The sequence below is a fragment of the Agrilus planipennis genome, unplaced genomic scaffold (assembly GCF_000699045.2).
Source record: "Agrilus planipennis isolate EAB-ADULT unplaced genomic scaffold, Apla_2.0 scaffold113, whole genome shotgun sequence".
NCBI classification, from domain to species: domain Eukaryota; kingdom Metazoa; phylum Arthropoda; class Insecta; order Coleoptera; family Buprestidae; genus Agrilus; species Agrilus planipennis.
The window spans coordinates 154,256-178,769 of NW_020442452.1; the positions used below are offsets into that span (position 1 = coordinate 154,256).

A 24,514-nucleotide genomic window follows, 5' to 3' on the forward strand; every position below is an offset into this window, starting at 1 on the left:
GAAGTTCACCTTATTATCCGATCTCTGAAATCAAGAAAAGCCCCAGGCGCTGACAAAATCCCCAACGGCGTCCTAAAAGCCCTACCGCCAAAACACGTTACCGCTCTCTGTACATCATAAACGCTATCATGCTGCTCCACCACTTCCCTTCGTTCTGGAAAGAAGCCATCGTCATCTGCCTCCCCAAAAAAGGGAAGCCTCTCAGTTCTCCCTCAAGCTACAGGCCTATCAGCTTGCTTAGTTCTCTGAGCAAAGTAGCAGAATCTGTACTACTCGACCGGCTTCTCGAGCATGTGGAGCGAAACAATATCCTTCCAGAATCCCAATACGGGTTCCGCCGCCGCCATGGCACTGGCCAACAGCTCCTCCGTGTTTATGAACATATTTCCGATAGCCTTAACAAACGTCTTCACACCGCCATGCTTCTTCTGGACGTTAAACAAGCCTTTGACAGAGTATGGCACGAAGGATTCATCTCAAAACTTATCGCCCTCAACACCCCACATTCCCTTATCGGGGTAATAAGGTCCTTCCTCTCGAACAGATCCCTTCGTGTCCGAGTTGGTTCTGCCCTTTCTCCCAGCAGACCAGTCACGGCCGGCGTACCCCAAGGCTCAAAATTATCGCCCCTTCTGTTCAACCTGTTCTGCGCAGACATTCCGTCCCACCCCACTATTCTCACGGCCCTTTACGCCGACGACATTGCCCTTATAGATTCTACAAAGACCATTCTACAATGCTCCGCTAGAATTAACAAATTTCTGCCCCTGCTCCTAAATTGGTACCGGAAATGAAAACTTTCCATCACCGAGACCAAGTCGGAAGTAATCTTCTTCACTCGTAGGCATCGTAAACCACCCTTTATTATAGTAAACAACAACCCCATCGAATGGAGCACTTCCGTCACATACATTGGCGTCGTTTTCGATAGAATCCTATTATGGCGCAAACACATCTTGGCCACCCGTGGCAAGGCCCTAGGTGCCTTCGTCTTCCTCAAGTCATTCTTTCAGAACAACTCCGTTTCCCTTCAAATAAAAATCCGCGCGTTCAACGCGATCATCAGGAGCATTTGCTCATATGCCATTCCCATCTGGGGATGCGCTCCTCCCCATCGCCTTCAACTCCTACAAGGCACTTACATGCGGATTCTTCGCTCAGCATTAAACTACCCCTGGTTCATTAAAAATTGAAAGGACTACTTACCCCTAATTACCACAAATAATTTTATATGAGCGGACTGTCTCGCGTTGATAATGCCCACGTATGGAGTGGGCGAAACACGTGTCCGTTCATATAAAATTATTTGTGGTAATTAGGGGCGAGTATTCCTTTCAATTTTTAATTAATATTTACCACAGTCTCCTCTTTCTATTTTACCCCTGGTTCGTCAAAAACTTCCAGATTTTGAAAGAAACCGGTCTCCCTTCTCTTCCTGAAGCCGGCAAATCTCCGCACTTCAGTGACAGGTCACCCGACCCCGTCTGTCTCGGCACTTTCTGCCTTCCTTCCAAAACCAAATGACTGTTTTAGAAGGACCTGTCACCTTCTAGAATGAACTACCACCTCTTCCGCTCACTGCCATTTTCTAGCTTCGCTTTTTAGCGTGAGTGCTCATCCTTCCTTTTAGTGTTGGGCCACCCTCTTCGCAGTTCATCTCCCCAACCTCCTTCCCTCACCTCTTTACCTATCTCCCACTCAACCCTCTCCCCTTCCCCAAACTTCTCCCATCTTCTCCCGGTAGTCATAACCATTAGGTTGAACTACCATCTCGAGAAGGGTTTTTAGTCGGTAGGTGCTCCCTCCAGGAGTGAATCCGACACTACCCCCCTTGGGGGGTGTCTTTAGAAGATTTCCCCTCCTCGAGGTTAAAATAAACAAAAAAAAACAAAGAAGTGAATGTTATTTCCGACTTTGTTACCTATATTGGCTTTGAAAGAAGTGTCGGCTTTGCAGTTATGTCGAAGATAATTGCGTTTGAGACATATCAGAACAACAATCTTGTTTTTTTGTCACGCCAATGTGATGGTACAAGTCGTTACACGCTTGACAAAGTGCCAAACAATTGGCTCCGCGATCCTAGCACCACATAAGTGGAATTTCCATTGACCAATTATACCATTTGAAAGGTCCGAAAATGGTCATAAAAGGTCAATTGATTTGATTAATTGATCAACAATAGAAAAATTTTTATTAAGCATTAAACTTTTGAAGGTTAATTAAGAATTTTAGCACTTCATTTTTCATAAAAACAAAAAATAATAGTATTATTCGGTATATAATGATCTACTGATAATTGGTCAGCCGAAATAAATTATTGGTCAGATCAATTTTATTTAAAAAAAATCAATTAAGTAGCGTAGACCGTTGTGCGCATCCGCTGTGGCCCCCAAACAAAATCAGGGCAGCAATTTATATTAGAAATGACGTTGGCCACAGGAATCAGAAGATAAAAAGGAAACTACTAGAGAAATGAATGCATATTCGATTAAAAAATTAATACATTTTATTGATGTAAAAATTTTAATCATTCGAATATTTCAATTTTAAAAATATATTAATAATGATTGTTTTGTAGATTTAGCACATTAGTAAATATATGATTTAAATGTAAAAGTTTTGAATAACCATTCAAAGATTTTAATGTGAAATAAACAATAAAATAGTTCAGATGTATTGTCAACAACCAGTGTATATGAAAAAAATAAACAGTGGATTGGGACCATGCTTTTAGGGCGCCAGGAGAATGGGCTTGGACTAAACAATAACAAATACTGGTTGTGGGGAATTACCAGACAGGCCCGGGGCGCCAGAGGTGAAATTTGCAAATAACTAAGAAACAAATGGCATTCTGATTACTCAATCCGAACTGTTCACATGTACAACAAAGCTTGTCGAATTAAAAAATAAACTAGTATCGTGTTCAGTGACAATATTCTTATCATTATTATCCCACAAAATCATAGAATTCTATTAAAAATCTGGCAGTATTTAAGTGTTATGTATTTTTTAAATATTTTTGAAATTATTAATAATAGGGAATGAAAAAAAATCATGCCCTCACATCATTCAGTTTATAGAAGCAACTCGTAATTCTTACGCTTAGATACTACCCTGATATTGTTTGGGGGCCCAGCGCTTGTACATAACTGTCTGCACGACTTAATACTTTTTTTTAATAAAATTGATCTGATCAATAATTTATTTCAGCTGGCCAATTATTAATAAAGCTATTATTTTTTGTATTTCTGAAAAATAAGGTGCTAAAATTCATAATTGAATAAAGATAAACGCTTGATAAAATTTTTTCTATCGCTGACCAATTAATCAAACCGATTTATGTTTTATGACCATTTTCTCGCCTTTCAAATGATAGTTTTGGTCAATTCCACATATTAGGTGCTAAAATCGTGGGACCCAAGAAATTGTACTTTTATATATAACATCAGTGCGTTTTATGTAACTTCTACATGTACTATAATGCAATGTGGACCTCTTACTGGCATACGTGCCAGCATGTTTATTGTTACGTGTTTACAATATGAATCGTCCTTGCTGATAAGAGTAGCAATAATGATCTCACATGAACGACTTTCAACAATAAACCTGCTGCAGTTATGTAGCAATCTTACATGTTAAAATGTGTGCAAAAAAAATACAGCACTAATAACAACGTGTACGTCTACTGTTACTTGGTTACTGCAGTGATTGAAGTTTCGTACCTTCGTTTTCTTTCAGATTATACCGATTGACCTGAAAATTTGACTGTACGTAGAAAATAGCCCAACGGTAAGAAGCTGCATGATGCTGAATTGCTGTTAGAAGGGCAGAACTTTTTATGCTCAAATCAACAACAGGAACCGATTGCGGGGTTCATTTTAAACAAAAATTGTTGTATGATATGTAACAAGTAGTTATTCTAAACTTATTTGAATAAATAAGAGTTCCTTACAATATACGAATTTACTTTATTCATACAACACCTTGCAATTGAAGATTACGATTTTACGAGGAAAACATTAACCGTACAATGGATACCATTAATTCACAAATTGCAACTAAGCGTAAGCCCTGAGAAAATCTGTTTATTTACGTAGTATTAATATATTTCGACAGTTTGAGTCATTTTAAAATAATAATTTAGAAAAAAGAAGACTAACTCACTTCTTTACCAAAAAGACGCACTTTTAATTCTTCAACAAAAACTTGTATCATCAACACTAATTTCAAAACGAAACAAGATAGCAAAACAAACACTACCGTAGCTACAACAATGTAGCTTCTTTTTAAGAACAAACAATTCACTATAAAAGTAACATAAAATAATGTTTTACATCATACACAACTTTTTATTCATTGCAGGGGGTGGTTTGTGAAGGTTGAATATTGATATTGCAATGTTTATGGGTTTAACAAAATTAACTTCGAAGACTGATAACGACGAAAACTATTTATTTACATTAAAGTTGATATATCACTTTTCACTGCGCTATTTATTTCACTGTCAATTTATTTCTCGATTCACTTCTGCAACGGTCAATTTATTTCTACTTGATTCACTTCTGCAGCAGTCAATTTATTTCTACTTCCTCTCGGCGATCGTCTCTTCCTTTAAATACTCTTTTGTTTCCTTTCGGGAACCTTCTTGAAACGTCCCGAATAGTTTCTTTTTCTTTGAACTGTTTTACTGCATTCCCAGAACGCAGGTACGACACACACATTTACAAATACGCCGCACATGCTAAGGCGCCCGCGGCTAGTCGGCGAATCGATAAGCCGTCCACGCACACGTATGCCCGATCGCACACAAACACTTACGTACTTTACACTGCCCCCTCCTTAAGGATGTCCCGAAACTTTTTCAATTTCCGTTTAGCAGGTTCATGCAGGAATCTGCAGTTCTCTTCTACACGACATCCGCTCCGAGAATAGAAGTAACAGTCCAAGGTCTTGCCATGATTGGTCCGATTCGGGCTATTACTGCAAACCATAATGTCTATTCCAGTACGGCGGAACAGGACTTCGATCATGTTCCGTACGATACTCCCATCTAGGTTGTCCAGTCCACAAGTAGGTTGTCCAGTCCAGTTTCGAAATCGCCAGCTTCTGTAGGTTATTCTCCAGAAGATGACCGCGGAGTTTTATTACTGCGTCTCAAAGGTCTCTATAAGTTGGTTTATCGGAGCATCAATCAAGGTCCTGTTTATTCGTTAAACCATACCGTCCAATTGTGGATGGAGTGGAGTAGTTCTAGTTTTCTTTATTCATAGGAGCTCGCATATTCCACGGAATAAAGCCGATTAGAAATTCCTCCCTAGGTCTGAATGCAAGTCCAAGAGCACCCCAAAACGACTGATGAACTCTTTCACCAGCTCCTCAACTATGGTTTCCGACTCCTGGTTCGGAAGAACATAGGCTTCAATCCACTTGGTAAAATAGTCCATAACGACCACGATGTACTTGTTACCTTGCTCGCACTCTGAAAATGGACCCGCCACATCAATTGCGATTCGTTCGAAGGGGCCACCGACATTGTATTGACGCATTGGCGCCCTTGGCCTTTTCTGTGACCCATTACTCGCGGCACAGGTGATACACTTCCTACACCAATTCTTGACATCTTCCTTACAGTTCACCCGGTAAAATCGCTCTCGAACTTTCCCAAGCGTCTTATTCACTCCAAAATGGCCACCAGATGATCCATCATGAAGATACTGCAACACCTCTCTAACCTTGTTTCGAGAAATAACTAGTTGCTTCCTATCTTCCTTTCCATCTGGACTTTTAACAACACGCTTCAAGATGCCATCCTCCAAAACCATTGAGTCCCACTCAGCCCATAACGATTTTAGTACTTGGGTACAGGAAGAAACTTGCTGCCACGTTGGTCGTTTCCGTCTCTTTTCCATTCCATCACCTTCTTCAAGTCTGGGTCGTTTTCTTGGTCGTGTTTCATATTTTCAGGTAACCACTCGTTATCGATTACCGTGACGCGTCGAATTGCTTCTTCATTCAGCCAAACCCTTCTGTATTTGCTATAGGCCCGTTTAACAGTTTCGTAGTCCAATGCACGAGCCAACGCATCAGCTAGGGTCTTAGTTCAGTCAAGACGTATTCGTTGTTGAGTGTCACTGTCCCGAAGTCCATCAATATTAGGATAGGCCAGTCGAGACAGTCTCGCAATATCGGCCTCGAATTCTTGTAGGGATTCCGTTGGTTTCTGCTGACGAGTTTTCATTTGGATGTACCGCTGTTAAATGAGCCTCACCTTAGCGCAACTCTAACCGTTTTACCAACTGTTCATAATCCGCCAATTCTTCCGGGGAAAGGGTGTTCAAAATGTCACATGCATTTGTTCTTAACTCTATACCGCTTCCTTGGCTGGCTTCGTTGAATGTATTAGATGCGCCAACATCTCCTTGTATTGGTTTTGTCTTTCCATTAAGAATCAATTCTTCCAGCACTTTTATCTTCTCTTCTGTTTCTTGAATATTCTTATTAAATTTTTCTTCCAATTCACGTTTCAAACTTTTACTATTTTCTTCCAATCCACGTTTCAAACTTTTATTATTTTCTTCCAATTTATTTTCCAAACTTTTACTATTTTCTTCCAATTCACGTTTCAAACTTTTGCTATTTTCTTCCAATTTATTTTGCAAACTTTTCATCATTTGCGACAATTCGTCTACGAAAAGGAACGTTTCAGGATCATGGCCATCCTTTTTCAACGCCTCCGCGAACCGTCACTGAAGTTCCGCTTTGTTACCGTTTGTCGCTTCATCCCGTTCTTCCAATTCTCATCTTAACTCGGCTACTTTTAATTCGTATTACAACTCCTTTGCCATTGTAATGTCTTTTACTCAACCTCACACCTGACACCACTTGTAGTGTTCGTGGGTTTAACAAACTTAACGTCGAAGACTGATAACGACAAAAACTATTTATTTACACTAATGTTGATATATCACTTTTCACTGCGCTATTTATTTCACTGTCAATTTATTTCTTGATTCACTTCTGCAACGGTCAATTTATTTCTACTTCTTCTCGGCGATAATCTCTTCCTTTAAATACCTTTTGTTTCTTTTCGAGAACCTTCTCGAAACGACCGGAATAGTTTTTTTTTCTTTGAACTTAACTGCTTTCCCAGAACGCAGATACGACACACACATTTACAAATACGGCGCACATGAAGAAAGGCGCCCGCGGTAGTCGATAAATCGATAAGCCGCCCACGTACACGTGTGTCCGATCGCACGCTCGTGCTGGCTGCAATATGAATCTGATCAAGGTCGGACTAGGTCGGAAGGGCGCGGGTGGCTTCCCACAAACCCGGAACTCGAGACTGGATAATGATAGATGGGATACTATCGGAAAATAATGATATACACAAATTATTAATTTTCAACGATATATATTAGGTAGTAGTACAGTTCCAATATTATAAGAAATATGAAGCTAGCCAATCAACATTTTTTTAAAAGAGGAGAACTTTCTGCTAACCTGTTAATAACTCGGCCGTAAAACCTTTTGTTCTCGTCATCCTTGATTAGATTCGATTCTGTATTTAATATAATCAACGAATCCAACAGTTCTTGCCCCAGAGAGCTAAATCTCCTTTTAATGTGCTTCAACGTTCAAAATCATCTTTCACAAGTCACATGCGTGTACAAAATTGTTAATTACACTATATGCAACTTATAAGGTGGGGTACGTGCTGATATGCATGTTATATTGTGATAAAAGTTTATATGAACATGGTATACAGCTTTGACAGACGTCCAAACCATTTTTGGAAAAACACATGGCGTCTTTGCTGTTTTGTCTAAAATATCTTTATCTTATTCTTCCTCACTCTGAGAATCAGTCATTCTCATGTCTTGCTTATGCTGCCTAGGTGAAACGTACTCATCCCAAAGTGTTTTGGACAGTTCCTTAAAACTATTTGCAAAATATTCCAGTTTTTTTGACAGAAATTCTCGATCGACATTTAATGTGTCATTAGGAGTCCCAACAAGCGGCATCCTTATTAAACATTTTCTTTTATTTGACACTTCTTCCTTTAGTTTTGCTTGAAGACCATTATACCTGCCTGCCATCAAATGAAACGCTAATAAGATCTTGCAAATTTAAGCCTAACTGGGCTAATTCATTGTTTACAAGAATTTAATATTCTCCTGTTGATTTCCGGAGAGGAATCGTCCGTTGTTGTGGGATCCCATTTTTAACATAGCGCACGCAAATCGCAGCCTGGTCAACATTGTCAACATCCTAACAATAATCCACATTGAGACTAAAAGATTTCGCCGCCTGGATACCTATACCGATTTCTTGTTTCTGCTAAAAAGGTAACAGGCTTACGTAACAAGCTTACCTCTACCCTTACATTTTTCCGAGTTTTTTCTTTTCATACTTTCAATAATTGCCTCAGATATGTGGACCTTAAGAACTGAATCATATTTCGATAAAAGGACAACTAAATTTAAATAATTTCCGTGATTCTGGTTCTGGCCATCGACGATGTCTGTTAACGAGTACAAGGCCTAACTTTTTCCAAGATAAGCAATGCCCTGTTTAGATATAAATAGTATTATATCAATGATTCTTTTCAGGACCAGATGCCTATTGGAAATCTCTTGCATATTCTTTCGTGTGATATGATGAATGTGGCTTTGCTCGTATTTGACGAGTTAGTCGTAAATATGTTTTTTTAGACGGAGTAACACCATTAATAAATGGACTTCTTCCTCCTTCTTCTTTCTGCGCATCGTCAGACGCAAAAAACATATAGGCAGTTCAAAATAGGTTATTTAATTCTAAAGAATAAGATGCAGATTATGATTGAAGTTCCTGTTGATAACTTTCGGTAGTAGACTCGATTTCCATCAAAAGGCAAACTATTTTTATCACCCGAGGGTTGGATAGGGCCGACAGAGAAGAAACTTAATTTCTCAGCAGTTGTGACATTTTTTCTTGGCGGAGCTAAATTCAGAAAGTTTTTGAATTTCACTGTATTCGTCGTGGCACTAATGCAACGCTATCGATATTTGCACTAGCTCCGGTATCGAGAAAAACTGAAAACATTGTTTCTTTAAGATTACAAATGCATGCTCTGTTCTGAACTACTTGCATGCGAAATGGAATCCAATTTTTCGTTTGACTCAAATATTGATGATGATGATGATCCTATAAAAATATAAAATATGTGTATTTAATAGTCATACACACAAAAATTCATTAAAATCGGTTACGTTAAAATCCACCCTTTTATCTTGTCTACAACATAACGGGAGCCTCATTACAAAATTTCAGCTATCTAGGTCCAAGGGTTTGGTTTGCAAGGAAACCGTAATATTATAAACCTGCACTAACTAGACATTAGAGTATCGACGGGAATATAAACCGAATAAACAATGAAATATGATGCCGGGAGCACGGAGCACACATCGGGGATTTAATGACGTAATGCGTTCTGTTTCATCAGAAATATAAGTGTGAATAAATAACGTTATGTTCCATATCTGCTAATTTATAAATGCTGTTGACTTTTCCAATAATTGCTATTTTTAGTAAAAAAAATGCCAACCCGATAAGAATTTAATCATAATTTTTAACTTTTCGCTATGAAAATTGAAAACTTCAGATGACATTGCGTGTTCGAATTGCGCTATCTTTACCTTTAAAAATTTGTACCGAATCGATCGAGTTTTTAAGAATATCTAAAAAATAAATTTCATTTTTTTAATATCTCTGAAACAATGTCAAATGTATTATGCTATAATGATTCGATCAAATGTTATCACCGTTCAGAAATTTTTAAAACTAGTTTCGAGGAACAGAGATGGCCCCCTCAAGTTCAACCATTTTCGGATTTTTGTATTCTATTTCTCTGTAATTGTATGAAGTAACTATCTGAGTTTACATTTAGGTGGCAAGAGCTGAGACTTAGCCTGCGCGGTCCTCGCAAACCAGACCCGTGTAACATGTCGAATAATCGCATCCCAACCGCTCGTTCTCTTATTAAACCATAACACAGTGGCACAGCCAAAAGGGAGCTCAACGTCATTAACATTTTCTCTTTGTTCTCGCTGCCTCTCATTACACAATTTCAATAAAAACGAACGCGCCGAGTGTGTGCGTGTTAGGCCCGACATACGCCCTAGCCCGCGTGTTCACAGCCACTTACGCATTATTGTTCTGTCTCCCTCTCTGTCTCTCGGCAAGGAGGCAACGAACCGCCGGGCGTCACGTACGCCACAAACGTAGGCATCTTCAAATTTTCAACCCTGGAAAACGCTGGCGAGAAGACGACGCCGCGCGAGGAGCGCTATGAGCGTTGACATCATAGAAGAAAATAGGAGCATCTGCAGTAGAGCCTGTCAATCGTGCAGTAACAACAGCAGGCCGATCAGAGCGCATCGGCACCGATGGCCTCGCCGCAGCGACAGACCCCTCATACACAGACCAACGCGCGCAGCAGCAGTTAACGGGCAGTCAGGAGGACATCCCAAAGACAACCGTGAAGACTCCGTTTGACCTCTACGAGTTTACAAGGTCCGTCATGGGTCAACGAAACGGCGTCCAGTCACTACAGCGGATGATGGACCACGTGTTGCACGATCGATTCGCAAGAACAAGTAATCTATCTCGGTTACTCCGTCCCTGCTTAAGACGTCCCTCAGCCAGCCCACAAGCTTCAGGACATTCGGAAATTCCCTAAGCCGGAGAATTCCTCCGACCTACGACTTTTCTTGGGTATGATTAATTTCTACAGACGCTGCAGACCCCGCTCTCCTGGGTGCCCGAGGCCGACGCCACCTTCCAGTAATGCAAAGACGCCCTTGCGAATGCAGCCACGACAACTTTCCTTAGGCCTGACGCTCCGATCGCCCTGAGGACCGACCCCTCCGACACCGCGATAGGCGCAGCACTGGCGCAGGAGTACCCACGTGACACTTGGAGGTCACTTTTTTTCAAGGAAGCTTTCCGAGATCGAGCAGCGCTCGGACAAGCCCTCAGGTAAACGGATCTGACATCTCGATTACACCCTGCAGCACTAAGTAATCCTCTCTCATGTGTAAGGTGAATGAAAACGTGGTAGCTGACACGCTCTCGCGTATTAACGCCGCGGTCATGCCCTCCATCCTGGAGCCGGAGGTCATTGCCAACGCCCAGGTCAACGACACCAAACTGGAGCCTCTGCTCGACGACCCTATGACCCTTGCTTTACCTTGCATCCGCTGACTCTCGCTTTATCTTGCACTCGCTGATTGTCGATGGCCACAGCATACAATGCGACATCTCGACAGGGAACGTGATGTCGTATTTGCACGAGAAGCTCTGCAAGTCCGCCTTCGAAATTTTGCATAACCTCTCCCATCTTAGCGCCACAGCAACGGCGCGCCTCGTCGTCGAGAAATTCACAAGGTCCAAGATGTGCAGCGACACGACTCGATGAGCCCAACAATGCAAATTTAGTCAGCTTGCAAGGGTCCATAGGCACAATCGCACAGCTCTGGGCAACTTCGACACAACGGACAGTCGTTTGACCACATTCTCGTAGTGGCCGTTTCCACCGAACCCTCAAGACCGGTCTCATATGCTGCACCGACATTCCTTGGCTAGAAGCACTGTCTTCTGTCCTCTTGAAGCCTACTTCGAAGCAGCCGACCTGCACTACGATGCGATGTCGCAGCAGCTTTGCAGCCTACAGAACTACTAGATCAGCCACGGACTACTCCGGATATAATAAGGCTCTGTCGTCAGCGTTCTCTGGTTCACCACCAACGCGCCGCCGACGCTTGCTTCCACCTCGCCGCCCATCCAGCCCACGTCCGGGGCCATTGACTTAACTCGCCAAAGGCAAGAAACGGGTTTCGTTCTGTCCGCTTCCTACGGACATCGCTAGAAGGGAAGTCCATGTAGTGTCATTGGCTGCTCGACAACTTTTGTGTAGTGTTCATATTCTATGAGCACATTTAAAGAGTTTTAATGAAACCTAACATCGCGCGAGGTTTGAATTGAAGCAACTGTGTGGATATCATTTACTTAATGTTTTTTTACCACTTGCATGCTTACACCTGTTATTAATGCTTTTAAACTAAAATTAGTTTTTAAATTTATTGTATATAAATAAATTGAATAACACAAAATTATCTCGCTCATGAATAATTTTAACATTCAGTTTTAAAACATTTTTCTGAAAATACTTTATTTTTCTATTTTATTTTTAGTTTGTATGAGATACAACAGAGTAATACTTTATTTTTGATGCTTAAGTTTAATGCATTCCCAACGAGGGTGTGAAAATAGAAACTAATTTTCTCTTATTAACCTGAGGCAGTGTATAGTGGCTTATAATGGCAACCCGTTACGCAAGGTTGTGTGAAACTAGCACCCGATATAAATAATCCACTTTTCAAACTATACCAATAAATTGTGCGTCGTTTGCGGGTTCTAAATATGTAAGTATCATAATTGTGTGTCCATTAATTCTGTTTTGAATGCAGGTGGAAATTAAACGTCAATTTATTCAAAAACTACTATAATGATAATTTACTTGACTCCAATTGATTGCATGTCATTGTGCCTGAAGATTGGACTATTATTGTAATATCAATAAATAATAAGTGGAATTTATCTTTATATTATTTATTAATAATAATTACAAATTGTACATATTTAATTGCGCTACTCATACGCATGCGCGAATCGAAACTATTATTCACATCATAGCTGAGAAATTATAAATCTTCAATCTATGATTATATTATTATCTATGCTTCTCGAATGGAGCATGTGTATTAGAAATATCAATGAAAAATATATATGTAATTTTTACCAATAAATAATATAAAAATGAATTCCGCCTATCAAAATAATTCAGTTTTCAAACACAAATAACGCGCAATCGATTAACGTAAATTAAATTATGATACCTTCAGTAATTTTTAAATAAATCGACATTGAATTTCTACCTGCACCCGAAAGTATTTTCTTTCTTTAACAAGACTAATGGACTCATAATTATGCATTTTACATATTAAGAACCCGCAAAAGACAATTTATTGGTAAAACTTAAATCAGCGCGTTAGTTATATCGGGTGAAAGATTCACGCGACTCATTTTTGAAGATTTTTAAACCATAGATAACAAAAATGCTCATAGAATATGAACACTACACCCATCGACGTTTAGTAGTGGACATGCCTTAGCGGCCAGAATAGTGGTACAACAAAAGAAAGAGAAGGAACGAAGTTTCGGACAATATCCATCTCTCTCACGATAGTGCGTGGCGTGTCATAAAAGGGCACTAGTCCGAAACCATACGCCATCTCCCTCACTTTTCGAGCCAAGAAATTATTACAACGACATGCGGCTAAAGCACGTCCAGTCATCGACGTTTTAATGGACATGCCTTAGCGGTCAGAATTGTGGTAAAACAAAAGAGATGGAATGAAGTTTCGGACAATATGCATCTCTCTTATGATAGTGCGTAAGCGTGTCATGAAAGAGGTAGCACTAGTCCCAACTAGTCCGAAACCATACGCCATCTCCCTCACTTTTCGAGACAAGAAATTATTACGACATACGACTAAGGTCCATTAATTTATGTCTATGCATCCATTTATATATGTCTATGACTACACCAGTGGAGGATCTAGAATTTGTAATTGGGGAGGGCTGCAGTAAAAAATTGGAATGTTTCTTAGGGTGGAGCCACCGTAGCAACAGGGTAAATTTCAAATAGTGTCAAAAGTTATTAAACTAGGATAGAAAAATAAATAAAATAAAATTACTTTGAACTAAGTATACTGGACTGTCACTAACCACATTAATCACTAAAAATATTAAATTTTTTGACTCGGCATACTTCAATCCGTCAACAACGGCTACAGTCATACCATAACCTGTGACTACGTTAGCGCCATTTTGGAAGGTATTTGAGCTTTTATTTACTGCTTATAGCTGGACACTTTTTCAACTTTTCTTCCATATGAGACACTACCCCTTACCTCTACCCTTTAATTGGTGTCAAAGCATGGGCAGAATCGAGTATGTTTGATAAGTCATTTGGAATTTAACAAATTGGCAACATCGGTACGTTCTGTGCAGTTCAGCTGACTTGATCTGACGTTTCCTGACGTATTCGATGAACTTTGTACTTATTAAAAGTCTACCCACCACACTCGGAGAAGTTTCGAATATAATTGAAGTTAAAAAAGGAAAGGACCATTGCCGTTGGACGCGCAGCTACGTATCTGATATTGAATTCAGAGTCACTTCCTTTCGTTTTCCTCTAATTTGTAATATTTAAAATCATATCCTTTTGTGATCCTTTTTTTAAATTCATTCAACGTTCGGTTTATGTTCGGTTATGTTCGTGACTCCTCTGGTGTTACGGTTAGTCCCTTGTTAAGCTAAATAGATGCATGGCTAAAATTCATGACAAAACACGAGCCATAGCCTAGAGAATCCCAGCTTAAGAAGACTAATTTAATTATCATTTATTATTTTAAATAAAACTAAAGAAATACACATACATTCGTTCACTTACTAGGTATATAAGTCTATTCGTATTTACACCAGTTAATTATTTCCTTTTTAGATTTTATCATCAAGTGTATTATTGAGATTCGTAAGAACTTATCGTAAATTATAATAAATTTTTATTTATTATTTGGTCCAATAAAACGTGACTTATTTGTTGATGCATTGGAAGTATTGTAATAATTGTTTAATGTAATACCTATACCGTTGACGACAGAAAGGTAAGGATTATATTATATTGTATTATTTAATTGTGCACCTTTTTCTTGTCTACATTTGTAGACATTATAGCTTACAAAGATGCGTTGTGTGCAATACAATAACAAATTGATGTTAATTGGGGTTAAGTAATTTTGATTGTTTGGAGGTCATTTTCAGAATACTTCAATTAAGAATTATAAGCAACTGGAAGAAAGTTTTTATTAATATGTATATCCATATTTGAAAATTATTGTTAATTAGGGTTATAATTCATAAGAAGAAATAATTCATATGCTATAACATACACCTCATCTTTATATAACTTATAGATGGCTAATTTTTCTATTTTGAGTAATTGCATGTATACTTTTGAAATTCTTTGTTGTGGGTTACATTCTAAAACAACATAGGTAATATTATTTTTGTAACTGTTAAGTTGATTGTATACATGTTGAAACAAAGTACTAACAGCAATTTTGCAGTAATTTCTAAAAATGATTTCTTTTGCAGAATACTTTTGTAATTAAATTTGCTTTTACATAACTACTAAACAAAAATTATTTTTTATTTGTTGATGCAATATTCTCTGCATTTTTAAAGGAAAAACTGTAGGTAATCTGTCATAATCAGTTAGGGTTTTATTTCGTTTTTTGATATCAGTAAGCAAAATTCATCTTTAGGAAATAGTTTGCTACTGAAAAATATAATTGGTCATTCAATATAAAAAACAGTAATTTACCTGATGCGAGATGGTGAAAGGATGTTGCGGTTGGTTTTGCAACTTTATTTTTGTTTATTTTGATTTATTTAGTCATTTTTAATAATTAACAATCTGCAAATTATATACACATCTACTTGATAGAATACCTAGTTATTTTTGTCGAAAAAACACTAGGAAATATTGTGTGGGTATATGTTGCATCCTAATTGATATTATGGATAGCCTGTATCTATTCTCTTTTTAATAATATTTGAGTGATTATGTGAAATTAAATATCTTAATGTAATGTTTACTTAACATCTTGTGCAAAGTAGTACTATCAGTGCTTGGTAGTTAAAAGAAATAAATGGTGACTTAAGTAGGTGTGCTCTCATACACACAGATTATATTTCTCGAAAATGTTTAAATCAGGATGACGTTTATCAATTAAAATCGTACATTGTTGTAAACTGTCATTATTTTCAACTGAAGCCAAAAAATGGTTAGACAAAATCATTGTTTTAAAAGGGTAGGTTTTTTTAGAGACCTCCGGAAATATTAGTTAATATTCGTTGAATACTTTGCAGATCATTAAAGAGTGGATAACTTCTTTATTCATTTTTTTCTGCATAACTGAATCCTCTTTAGCCAGAACATTCTTAAGATCTTTTACCATAGGCAACCAGTGTATTGGTCAAAATTTTTAATGTTAAGGTATGTGGTTGCATATCACGGAGTGACATCCTTGATGGACCTATTGTAAAGGGCTCTTCTAATTTAAACTCATTCGCACAAAATAAAAAAAATACTTGGCAGCATATAATTGAAGGATTTTAAACTCATCAAGATAAAATAGTTTTTTTTTTCTTTTACAAAGTGCTTGGTTTCTTTTGACTATTAGAACGTGGATTTTACTGTCTGTATGAATTTGAGTATGTTTTTTTGTACAATTGCCGAATGATGTTCAAATACCTACTACGTTAAAAGTAAAATGAGTTTTACAAAATCTATTTGCTGTGTTTTTAATTACAGTTAAAAAGGGGCTGGATGACGAAGTTCGTTATTTTAAGAATGTCTGCTACGTTGAATATGTTTTTTAAGAAATAGTGTCTTTTGTTAAGTTGTGTGTATGAAGAAGGAAATTACTTTTTTGAAGAAAAAGAAACATCACGTAAAAGAAATGAACATTCCGAGCAAGCGCCGTAAAATAACACAGCAAATTACTGTAGAAAACAATTCTCATGTATTTCTATATCCCATCCTGCCTTATGATTTTTTAAAGGATTTATTGATGACTGAAGTCGTGGTTGGCGAAGTTTGTGACCTTAAAAGCATTTCAAATATCGTAGTCGAGCTTAATAATAATTTGCCTATTTCTGAATTAGCACATCTTAAGAGAGTAAAGGGACGTAATATATTATTATTTCCCTTGAGTATGTGCATGAACGTAACAGAAGTTCGAAGTTATTTGATGAAGAAGAACGTCAATGTGAGTTACTTTAAAGATGTTTTCAAAGTAATTGCAGTGCCTGCCACGTCTCCAAAAACTAGAGAACAGTATAATAAAGTGAAAACGATTTGGCCCTGTAATTTTCATAAAAACGATTATTTGGAAAAAATTATCACAAACACTATTTTCAGTCAGCAACAACTTTCATGTCACAAAACTTACATGCAAATAGCAATTGATGCAGCATATTTAGCGAATTCAAGTTTAAGAGTAGGTGCAGTTGTTGTCGATCCAAATGTTAATTGTGTTGTAGCTATTGGTTATGGTAATGATAACGAAAATCCTTGTAAACATGCTGTTATGATTGCAATTGATAATGTTGCTAAAACCCAAGAAGGTGGTGCTTGGACAACTAAAACAGATGACAGAGAAACAAAAAATGTAACTGAAGATAAAAATACCCAGGGCATACCTACCATTTTATTAAACAATTTACGCAATAAGTATAGCGATATTATATTTGGAATTCCAAAATCTTCTAGTAAAATTGATGCTAGTGAATCGTATTTGTGTACAGATTATTGTTTATATGTAACACAAGAACCATGCTTAATGTGCGGAATGGCATTAATACATAGTCGCATCAAAAGGGTGTTTTTTGGCTGTAAAAATAGTAAAGGTAGTTTGGAATCGTTGTGTCAAATTCAAAACGTTAAGGAATTAAATCATCATTTTGAGGCATTTGGTGGACTATTAATTGACGAGTGTAAGGCGTTATTTGGATGATTTTTTTATTATATTGTGATAAATATACTTATTTTTTTATAATAATTACCTACTTATAAAAGTATTTTTTAAAGTGTCTTCTTCAATATATTAAATTTATATTTGAAATCTATGCTATGATTTTTCTCAATAAAGTAAAATGTATATTCAATCTTTTCATTTGTTAGGTACCTAGTTTAAAAGTAGATTTGATCATTATATGCCCATAATAAGATCAGTGAAGCTATAAGAGGTATATATTTTATCTTGTTTTTTTACCCATAATTATTTATGTTGCATTGATTTCATTCTAACCATTTATATTCTCTTGCATTTTAATAGAATTAGAAGATGATTTATATGTATTAGCAAAAAAGTGTACACTTTAGATTAAAACATCTGCTTCAGCTTTATCGGCAAGAGAATGTTCACTTACACGTTACATTGACTGGATACATTTTTTCAAAATTAGTTTTTAAAAGGAGAGTAGAATGATAATCTAATGATTAAAGCGAAAATTGTAAAATGGATTACCTTTTTTTTTAATTTCATTAAAAGCAAACTTTTTTAAAAATTGAAGTTGGTGGCATAGCATTGATCTGTAGATAATGATTATTTGTTCCCTGGATTTCTATTTAAAAAATAGGGATACGATATTTTACAGTAAATTTTCAAATGTTAATTTCTGCTTGTATTTGGATAGTTTTTAAAACTATAATCTATTTGGAAAAACTTGATGCACACTACAGTGGCCTACAAATTGGTTAAGGCTTTTACGGCTAATAGGCGAACTGGTGCTGTCCTGATTTGGGTTTAAAGGCAATTGTCGGTTGAAGTTGGTTTCTAACGTTTTTCTAGCAGGAGTGGCGAACTTCTTCAGAGGTTCTTCCGTCTTCCGATGAAGAAGGTCGCCACTAGTGCTAGGGAAACGCTAGGAAGCAAGTCCAACCGACGTCGGCCTTTAGACCCAAATCAGGGCAGCATCAGTTTTACAGCCTCTTAGTTTCCACTGTGATCGAGTCAGGTTGAGTTATCTCATTAAAGTGTTTTTTATAAATAGATGTTAAAATCCTGATTTAATAAATAATTTGATTTAATAATTTCAACTTAGGTAGAAATAAAGTCATTGCTGAGTAACATTTTTTTATGATAATTGTTTGGTTTCTATTTCATCCCTTTAATTTAGAGAATACTGCAAAATCAAAGCTAGGGTCGGGTAAAACAGTTTATTTCTTAAACCAATACCAAAACGGTTAGTTATTCCTATATTTTTTACGGAATACTTTAGTTGCCGTTACTGGTGACTACATGCTATTGACAATTTACATGCAATACAATCGAATAGAGTTCTGTAAAACTGAATTAAATAAAACCCTAAAATCCAAAATTCCATATGAATTGCATAAAAAAAATGCGTTTCGACACCCAAAGTGACATCTTCAATTAGAGCACGTTTTAGCTTTTAAAATGCTTCATATGGAAATTTGCTTTCGGTGTTTTATCAATATGTATAACTTGCTAGCTTTTACCCGCGGCTTCGCTCGCGTTGATGTCCTAAATACATGTCAAACATCATTGACGACCATATAAAAGTAATTTTTCTGTCCTTCGGGAACAGTACTTTTTTTCTGGATAAAAGGCACCCTAAGTCCCTTTCTATACCCCTGAAAATGTGTGTACAAAATTTCATGAATATTTGACATTCAGTGAAAGACTGACAAACATGCCATTTACACGGCATCTTTGATCAGAATTGTATTATTTACATGCACAAATATTCACTCATATGGAATAAGAATATGAAGAATGATACAAAATCATAATTTTAGTAATCAATAGATATTATGGTAGATATTTGTAACTACTTTTTGATTCTCAATAATTTTTCTTTATAAAGGTTCTATTAATTTAAAAAATATGACTGATAAATTATTACATCTGATGATGTCATTATGTGTTTTAGATCATGTAGAGTAACTGTTTTCGTAGGATTAATACAAAAGTTTACCATATGCTGCCAACTTAGTAAACACACTGTATATAATAAATGCCCACAATAGTAGCAAAAAGTAAAGTGTAATCTATATTAATGTTTTTATTTATCTATAATATGAATTTACGTTTTTGAAAATGGACATGATGGCTACATAATAGTTTANATACATAATTAATATTATATCTGGTTGTGAATTAAAATGTTTTTGGTGATATTATCGTTTGAAACACGTTCAGGATTTCTTTGTTTTCTTTGTATTTTGTATAACAATTTATTGTGTTAATCAACTTTGCTTCATTAAATTATTTAGTTATTTACTAATTTTTATTTATTCTTTTTAGGGATCAAGTATTGCGTGAATTGTTTGCTTACAAGAGTTTGCTGTGCAGTTGAGATTATATGAAGTTGACATTGTATTAAATTTTGCAAGTACCCAGTTAAAAACTCAAGCTCGCAATATAAGCTAATAAACGGAGATATTCTTCCTAATTTAATTCGCTGGAATTAGACTTAACAGCTCTTTGAATAAGAACTACTTAAGTCAGTTGTTATCGTACTAGTTGCCAGAGTGGAAGTAAAAATTTCGCATCCTATTCGAATAATCTTGTACATCATTTTACCTTCAAATGGAAAGAATTTTTGTTTTTTGACAAAACACTACATATTGAATTTGTGAAATAAGTGCATAAATTTACATGTTATGCGGTCTCTAATTTTTTAATTTTCGCCTGAAAAGGCAGAAAGGCAGGAGAAGAAGTCGATGGTGAATTAATATCGTGATTTTGTGTAGAACTGAAAACTTATTTTCAAAAAAAAAGTTTACATTTTTTGTGGTAAATGGATACTGAATGTTTCTTTTTACAATTTAAAATGCTAAATATTTACAACGTCTCCGTGAAAAGTCATCACCAGCAAGAAACGACTGGAATTAAGAAACTATACAACTCTTTCTTTGTTATCTTTTAAAGTCAGCAAAGCTTATCACGGAGATTTACAAAAGCTCGCCTACCATATAATAAATTATTAGGTGAAGAAAAGAACTCAAACTGAAAACGAAAAGAGAAAAGTGATAATAGCGTAGCTATCATAATTTTAGAAATCGTAAAATATCGAGACAGCAGCAATGCTGATATGTAGTGCATCATTAATATGGAATTAAATACTCTTCCCGATTATACGAAAACTATTTTCAATTTGCATTCAAATCACCAAAATCATTGGAGTAGTTTAGTTAATAGTGGAATGGAAGAAAATAATGATTATTTTGATTGGTCTAATGAAATGAAAATACAGGAGGAAAAAATGGAAAATTTTGTAAATAAATTAGAGCCAAAAATAATGCGAAAAAGAAAAAATTCAGAGAATCATGAAGGTACAAAATTTAAACCATTAAATGGATGCAAAGAGTTAAGGGTTCAAAACGAGAATATTAATAGCGAGAAACAAAATGCTACTGAAAATGTTCAGAATGGTAGGTAAAAGTACAACAAAATCAAAAATTTTGTTGAAAAGTATTTCAAATTTACTAAAAATAGTTAAATTGAGTAAATATTCCTTAAAAGGGCAAAAATATATTTAATGGTTTGCTATTTCAGCCACAGTTTTCAATTCATAATCTAAATAAATAACTATAAAATATTTCATCTTGTAATATATTAACACTGTCTTTTTCCTTCTTGAATGAATATATTTCTCGTTTAAAAAAAAATATTGATATGATTTTTATCTTTTAGAATAGCATGTATTATTTTTCCTATGTTGTTTCTTAAATTTTTACTTTAGTGCTTATGAGTATATTAAAAAGAATATAATAACTATTTAATATTAGTAATACCTATAACTTCAACATTTCAGTTGTAGTTTTAAGAAATTTTTGAAGAATAAATCAAGATTAATAAAAATACTTATAAAATTAAAATATTGTTTTCCATTAAGGTTCTACAAGAATGCCTGCTTGGCAAATTGATGATATATCCGAACTAAATGCTGACTTGGAGGGGTCTTTCACTAATTTACGTACTGATCTTGCAAACAATGCCTATAATATGAGGTATGTATCTAGTTATCGATATGGGAAGATAAAATTCTTATGACTAATTTTTAACTTTTCCATTCCTAAACGTTTATACACACAGAAGAATATTTAATGCTGTTTGTAATAAAGCTTAGCATCCGGTAAAAACGATTTTAATAATTTAAGTTGGGAAAGGGTCTAGTCTGCATTTGTGAAATCTAGTTTAAACCAGTAAGGAAGATAAATAGCCAAATCCTCTTGTATTTAATGAGTTTTGTAATTATATCTCGTAATTGCGAAAACTGGTTTTAGTTTGTTTTTACTGGTGAAAATAAAATATAAACCTTTACTTTAATAAACGAGTTAAAATATTTTCAAAAAGGTATGCTGCCTAATGACTACCTAAAGCAACGAATTTAAGTTCGTTTTTAGTGATTATGTAATAAACAGTGAAAAAAAAAATGAAAAAGACTATGAAAATTTGGATATTTCTCGAGAAAGGTAAAAAACCGTTTATTAAATAAAATAATTGGATTAGAAGAAAAAAGAAACATTTTGAAGTGTTTTGATAACTTCTAGCAAAACCTTTTACATAGTTGTTTCAACTTAATTATTATTGACGGACTGTTATTTAAATGTACTATTTAAATAACATTCTTTATGATTTATAAATTAAAATAGAAATTATTGTGATTCGATAGTTGCAAACTTTGTGTATACCTATCCGTATATTTATTAAGATTTTTTCGCGAAATATATTTCTTCGTATAACGAATTAATAAAGACTTCATGAACGATTATTCATCATGAAACGCTTAACTGCTGAAGAAGTGAATTAGTATTTACTAAAATAATCATTGTAGAAATGGCTTAATGTTGTTGAAATTTGTGTTTCGTTACTCAGAAATTAATATACCATCATATACATTAGTAAAAGTAGCTATTGAATATATTACATATAATATATATACGTATATGTTGCTGAAACTATCTCGAAGCCAATTTTCAAAGTTCGGCAGTCTAACGGCGGCTATGTTGATATTTCTAATAAATAAATAATAAATTTAAATTTTATCGTTCGTGGAATTTTGTAATGTAGTTTTTCGATTGGCTGTCTCAATTTCGTATTATCACAGTAAACATAAAAAAATATGTTTTCAAAAAAATTAATCTTTTGTGAACAAATGAGTGATAATGACCTAATTTTCATTTCCAAAAGTCTTGCAATTATCTCAGTATTCACTGTATGTATGTATGTATGTATATTGCGAAGATTAAATGACCAAATACTTTTCTTATATTTTGTTTAGAAATGTTTGTAGTCAGTATCGAAACAATATTATAGAATAGAATCATTAAAAGAGGACCCTAAACAACTTTGTATTTCGTAACATTTATATATATGTACAGCGTTGAATTTTATAAACATTTATTTGGCATATTTATGACAAATAACTAAGTATGACATAATTTAGGTGAAAAGCACGTTAATTTTATTTTACTACATAGGTAACTACTTATGATAACTTATTTGTGTCTATAATAATTTTATGGTACCTATTGATGTTTAGAAAAATTAGGCTACTGTTTAAATGATGTTAGCAATAGCAGGATTTATATAAAAAGCATATTAATCTTATTTCACTAATTAGGATCTATCTACCTACGATAATTGATTTGTGCCTATAATAATGTCTTCAAATGCGAGACTTTGTTTTCCATCTATCCTCTTTTCTTCTAGTGAAGCAATTTTAAATATTCCCGGATTACCTATTTTTAAACAAGAGGCTCCTTCACCAACATCAAATGAACTGTCTAATGGACAAAATCGAAAGAGTCAGAACACCCCTATATTACATATTTCAACTAACCAAATCAACAGAAATATAAATGATTCCAACGACAATAATTCAAATGGTCTGGGCAATAATCTTCACAATTTATTGAATGGGGCAAACTATAGTAATTTTCAAAACTCTGTTGATTGTAAGTACCTTAATTATGAAACAAAATAAGTTTTATCAGGAAAGAGCATGAGTAAGTTCGCAAAGGAATATGGCAGTGTTATTTTTTTATAACTAAATGGAAGCTGCATGGTTCAAAAATTAAATATATATTCTTTTCAAAAAACAATTTTCCATCAATGATTCCACGAAGTTGACTTACTATTATATTATTTTCTAATTTCATAATCCCTTTATTTTTGTAGGGTAGTAATAATTTGAAAATTCAAAATAATGGTTTGTGTGATTGGTGGTTTCAAATGTGCCACTAGAATTTCCATAAACCTGTGCTTGAAGTATAATTTTTAAAAGGAATACCCTTTATAATAGTAGCTTTATCTGAACTCTAGGCTATATGTACTTGTACGTACACTAAATAAATACATGCTTTGTCCTTGCCCATGTTGCATAAACAGAGAAACTGAACTAAAACCTAAACTCAACTAGAATAATAAATACAACATACTGGATGCTAACAATTTGAAGAACTTCCTTCTTTACCCTTGCTACCCGATCTTTTTCCCACTTACTCAACTTTTTTTTTTTTATTTAAATAGTACCTACACTTAAATACAGAGAAACACAGTTAATTAAACTTACAACTACTCTTTTCCATTTACACAACATAAGGACAATAATAACTTTTTTCTACCTATTTTTAAACAGATTCACCAAAGATTCTTTTTTATCCATTATTCACCTTATGTCTGCATTCGTCCATTCCTTTACTCGCAACGCATCCTCCCAACACTTTCATCAGAGTTTTAATCTCCCTTTTACAAATTTTTCAACTTCTTTCTTCCTCTTCTATCCTGTATTTACATTCCCTACTTTT

At 35.2% G+C, this 24,514-nt stretch overlaps 3 protein-coding genes across 6 annotated transcripts in view; 2 read left to right on the plus strand and 1 right to left on the minus strand.

Annotated features, from left to right (window-relative positions):
* LOC108737030 (RING finger and CHY zinc finger domain-containing protein 1) overlaps positions 1-7,558 on the minus strand; it is a 45,200-nt gene extending 37,642 nt beyond the window's left edge. For both annotated transcript variants that reach the window (XM_025980539.1, XM_025980535.1), the window contains exon 1: positions 7,504-7,558. In XM_025980539.1, the coding sequence (XP_025836324.1) occupies positions 7,504-7,543 (40 nt within the window). In that variant the 5' untranslated portion in view covers positions 7,544-7,558. The remainder of the gene's footprint in view (positions 1-7,503) is intronic.
* Positions 7,559-14,270: 6,712 nt separating this feature from the next.
* The window catches only part of LOC108737024 (transcription factor CP2), a 22,188-nt gene continuing 11,944 nt past the window's right edge, over positions 14,271-24,514 (plus strand). For 2 of the 3 annotated variants that reach the window (XM_025980532.1, XM_025980534.1), the window contains exons 1-5: positions 14,271-14,560; positions 14,609-14,771; positions 20,004-21,133; positions 21,598-21,712; positions 23,418-23,662. In XM_025980532.1, the coding sequence (XP_025836317.1) occupies positions 20,812-21,133; positions 21,598-21,712; positions 23,418-23,662 (682 nt within the window). In that variant the 5' untranslated portion in view covers positions 14,271-14,560; positions 14,609-14,771; positions 20,004-20,811. The remainder of the gene's footprint in view (positions 14,561-14,608; positions 14,772-20,003; positions 21,134-21,597; positions 21,713-23,417; positions 23,663-24,514) is intronic. The other variant, XM_025980533.1, reaches the window with a different exon arrangement.
* On the plus strand, positions 15,186-18,191 carry LOC108737025 (probable inactive tRNA-specific adenosine deaminase-like protein 3). Its single transcript, XM_018469670.1, has 2 exons — positions 15,186-15,980; positions 16,484-18,191. Exon 2 carries the CDS (start codon positions 16,581-16,583, stop codon positions 17,685-17,687), a length of 1,107 nt encoding a protein of 368 aa, XP_018325172.1. The 5' UTR covers positions 15,186-15,980; positions 16,484-16,580; the 3' UTR covers positions 17,688-18,191.